Source organism: Spironucleus salmonicida (assembly GCF_000497125.1).
Source record: "Spironucleus salmonicida strain ATCC 50377 chromosome Unknown tig00000003, whole genome shotgun sequence".
Lineage (NCBI taxonomy): Eukaryota > Fornicata > Diplomonadida > Hexamitidae > Spironucleus > Spironucleus salmonicida.
The window spans coordinates 20,001-21,273 of record NW_027150714.1 but is presented as its reverse complement, the minus strand read 5'-3'; the positions used below and the strand labels follow the sequence as shown (position 1 = coordinate 21,273).

The 1,273-nt window shown below is 25.7% G+C and overlaps 1 protein-coding gene across 1 annotated transcript in view; it reads right to left on the bottom strand. All coding sequences in view use genetic code 6, as the record gives it.

Annotated features, from left to right (window-relative positions):
• Positions 1-1,077: 1,077 nt before the first annotated feature.
• The window catches only part of SS50377_28715 (Cysteine-rich protein), a gene marked incomplete at both ends in the record, with an annotated part of 1,077 nt that continues 881 nt past the window's right edge, over positions 1,078-1,273 (bottom strand). The window contains one exon of the mRNA XM_067912471.1: positions 1,078-1,273. This exon is cut by the window's right edge and continues 881 nt beyond it. Within this exon, the coding sequence (XP_067760191.1) occupies positions 1,078-1,273 (196 nt within the window).

The window sequence follows — 1,273 nt, the reverse complement described above, 5'->3', positions numbered from 1 at the left end:
TTTTATCGTATTACATATAAAATTACTATGACACGCTTCTGTGGTAAGTATAAACTATAATCATATAATTTACCAAATAATTTACTAGCTATATAATCGTTTCTATAAAAAATCTAGAATACCTATCTTTATATGAAACATATGTTGGATAGTACGTGATTTGTGGTTCCCTGTTAATATATGAAAATCCCAGTAATACTAGAAATTTAATCTGTGTTCTTATTACAATCAGGCAGGATCACCATTGTAGTGTAATTGCATAATTAACTTTATCTGTTGCACCCATAGTAACTATAAAAATATTGACCATATCATGTTATGTCAGTGCTTTTTTCATGCATAGTTTAATTATAAACATGGATGCATATATTTTGTACGCTATTGGCAACTTAATATATTAACATCTCTATTGTAAAATAAATCAAAATAAAGTTATATAGAGGATTACTAATAAATATAGATTATTGATTGACTTGAATATACATAGATGACTTCGAATACATTCTGATATGTAATAATTGTTACTTGTATTTAAATTACGTCATGTAAAATCAAAACCAGTGACAAAAAATCTGTAATACTCCGTATTTTGTATACGTATAAAAATTTTAACAATTTCGGTGCCCTTATTTTTGTTTGTGGGTCAATTTATCGTAATAATTTACAAGGTTAATGATAATCGCAACTGAAAATTTAGAAAATTCATGTAAAAGTATTTCAAATTAGAGTAAACCTTCTACCGTTTATATAAGCCAAACATGTGAGATCTCCAGAAAATTATACGACGCAACAGAAATATCAAATATTACGTAATCGTATTTATTTCGCGTGAAGTACTTAAAACTAATTCGGTCTTAAAAACCTATTTTATAAAGAGAGCTATACAAAACTAACTACTATTTAAAAAATGAGTTAAATATGAAAATTAATAGGAATTAAGTTTGTTTAATAGATATTTAGCCAATTTGTATTACAGAAGAATATATAAATATATGATCCGTCTATTTATGTTAAATTCTATATTTATCATGTATATATTATTATGTAATATTAAATAATATTAATCTCAATTAATACTCAATATGAAAACAACTTTTCACGTAGATACTGGTATTTAAACAAATGCAATAAATTATTCAGATAAATATGTTCCTATTATCTACCATATCCTAGCGCTTACTGCGGTTACATTTTTTAAACCAAAAAACTCCAAATACTACTATTATAGCTGCAAGTACCAGGCCAAAGAGGATACTTAATATATCTCCAGTTC